At 32.9% G+C, this 2,500-nt stretch overlaps 1 protein-coding gene across 9 annotated transcripts in view; it reads left to right on the top strand.

Moving 5' to 3' along the window:
* Window positions 1–2,500, top strand: part of LOC122258386 (uncharacterized) — a 127,598-nt gene that overhangs the window by 120,050 nt on the left and 5,048 nt on the right. For 2 of the 9 annotated variants that reach the window (XM_086546011.1, XM_043024339.2), the window contains exon 6: window positions 618–1,588. The exons of the other annotated variants lie outside the window; for them this stretch is intronic. In XM_086546011.1, the coding sequence (XP_086402137.1) occupies window positions 618–1,001 (384 nt within the window). In that variant the 3' untranslated portion in view covers window positions 1,002–1,588. Of the gene's footprint in view, window positions 1–617; window positions 1,589–2,500 lie in introns of those variants that run through there. 9 annotated transcript variants of the gene reach the window in all.

The following is a 2,500-nucleotide window of genomic DNA, read 5'->3' as shown; positions in this document are numbered from 1 at the left end:
TAAATATAAATATAAATATAAATATAAATATAAATATATATGTATGTATAAATATATATATATATATATATATATATATATTTATACATATATGTATATATATAAATATATATATATATATATATATATATATATATATATATATATATATATATATATATATATGTGTGTGTGTGTGTGTGTGTTGTAATCAAACTATAAATCTTTATTAAATGCTGCACAAACTTGAAAAATGTACTATATTTAGCTTATTTGGAGTCCCATTGGGATAGCTGGAGGGGGATGATGCCCCTACTGTTTATTAGTAGAGTGCATTTTCGACTGGATATAAGATAGATAACATGTATTAGCCTTTACAGACGTAATATAACATATACAGGAATTATTCAGTACTATTTACATCAAGTTTACCAAGTTGATATAGAATTTTCTGCATAATTCATGTTTACATATTACCATTTTCTGGATTAAATTCCATCTTTGTCCTAACAATGTCATATCCAGAGAAAACTGATCATTTGGGGGATGTATGGTTTCTTTATGTATGGCTGTAAAATCTTTTGTGGTCTCTTTAACCTGCCTTTACAATTTTAAGTAAGGCTGGATATCCTCTACAGGTGGTGTTCAGTGGCAACGAGTTGATGTCCAGGACAGGAGCTCCAGGAATGGCACCTATCATCAAGGACACCAACACCTACAAGTGCCCTCACTGTCCACACTCAACTCGTAAACTCACGGCAATGAAACATCACATCAGATCACACACTGGCGAGAAGCCTTATGCTTGTCCATACTGCCCATTTAGATCTGCTCAGAAAACAAATCTCAAGACGCATATTCGACTCCACACTGGTGAAAAACCTTTTGCGTGTGATCAATGTACTTTTCGAGCTGTCCAAAAAATCCATGTGATAAATCACTTGAAAAAGCATCACATGGTGTCTAGTGATATAAATTTGAAGAGTAAAGTTTTGAAATCCACCCATGATTTAAAGAGTTAATTCTTTTAATGAATGCTGAGAACGTGCCACATAAATTTTCTTGAAGCATTTCCTTGTCATTTGCATACTTGAGCACAGTGAGGTAGCTATGTAAAGTAATAGGGTGCTTCAAAAATTTAGAATTGAATTACATTTTTAATATGACCTTAACTGCTTTTGCCATATGGGTTACAGCGAGCTAATATCTCTTGAAATCAGCATACTTTGTAATTTGGGATGAAGTAGAGTAGATTATTGCCAAAGACTATGAAAACAAGATGTTTTTGTTGATACTCATAAATAGGTGTAGATAAAACTTCTATCAGCCAAAGTACATTGTATGGTTATATAATCTAAGAATACTACTAGTTTGTTTAAGTCCTTTCTGTGGATGATATACACTTTTCCAGGTTAAATTGAAGATTAACAGTTGCTACACAAGACTGTCTGTTCAGAAAATATAAGGTTCAACTTTGATATCCAGCAATTAGAACCTCCATCACTTAGATTTAACATTCTATATATATTCTAAAACATAGTCATGATTGTAACTTTCCTATAGTTGTGTACAAGCAAATGTAAGTCAGAAAATAAAATTATTCAGTGTGGTTCTGTGGGTTTCTTTTAAAAATCCAAACCATATTGCTTTTTATCTGCATTTGACTATCTGCATGCTCTAGATTAATATGAAAATATGATTTTTTAACCACCTGATTTACGCTTAATAGATTGGAAATGGCGGATAAGATTATATAAAGTTTGGGCATCAGATATTTTATCACTCTCTTTAGAGATTACCTTGGTGTCGTGGGGTTCATGAGGTGCACAGAATTCTGTGCACCTCATGATAGGAAATATATCTTCTATTTCACCAAAAAAATTATCTTGTATCATAATTAGTTTGGAATATATATAGGCATGATACATTGCCACAGTACAACAGGTATGTGTGTAGTCGCAAATATAGTGAGTAATAGTGTGTGCGTGTGCGTATGCGTGTACGTGTACGACTGTGCGTGTGCGTGTGCGTCTGTTTGAGTGTTTGTGAGTGAGAGCGAAAGAGAGATTCATATTTTTCCAAACGAATTCCTTCTGATATATTACACACATATGAAAAATAAGAAAACCGAATATGTATTCATCATTGTACAATTTCTAAAAATATTAAAGGGAAGGAAAGAAAAAGCATACTGACTCGCATCACCGATGAAAATATGCAACATGTTTCCTATGCGTTTGAAGAGGAAAGTTATAACTCGGAGATTTAAATGTCTCGTGGAAGTCAATGAATATAAATGAAGTTACGGAACACCTGGATGCTGTCAAAAGTTTTTAAGAGGGCAGTATATCATGTTTTAAGAGTTTGTAGGGAGGGAGGCTAATAGATATTGATTCGTGGATGTAAGACGGTTGTTTCTCCCGTGTGATATAGTGAAGATGGAAAAGGAAGAAGCTATTTTATAGAAGATTTGGAGGATGGATTGCAGATTTAATGTGTGGATTATTATTATTGCAGATTC

The sequence above is a fragment of the Penaeus japonicus genome, unplaced genomic scaffold (assembly GCF_977035675.1).
Source record: "Penaeus japonicus unplaced genomic scaffold, GWHDUDI00000001_assembly GWHDUDI00000017, whole genome shotgun sequence".
Taxonomy (NCBI): Eukaryota; Metazoa; Arthropoda; class Malacostraca; order Decapoda; family Penaeidae; genus Penaeus; species Penaeus japonicus.
This window is presented reverse-complemented; position numbering and strand designations above follow the sequence as displayed.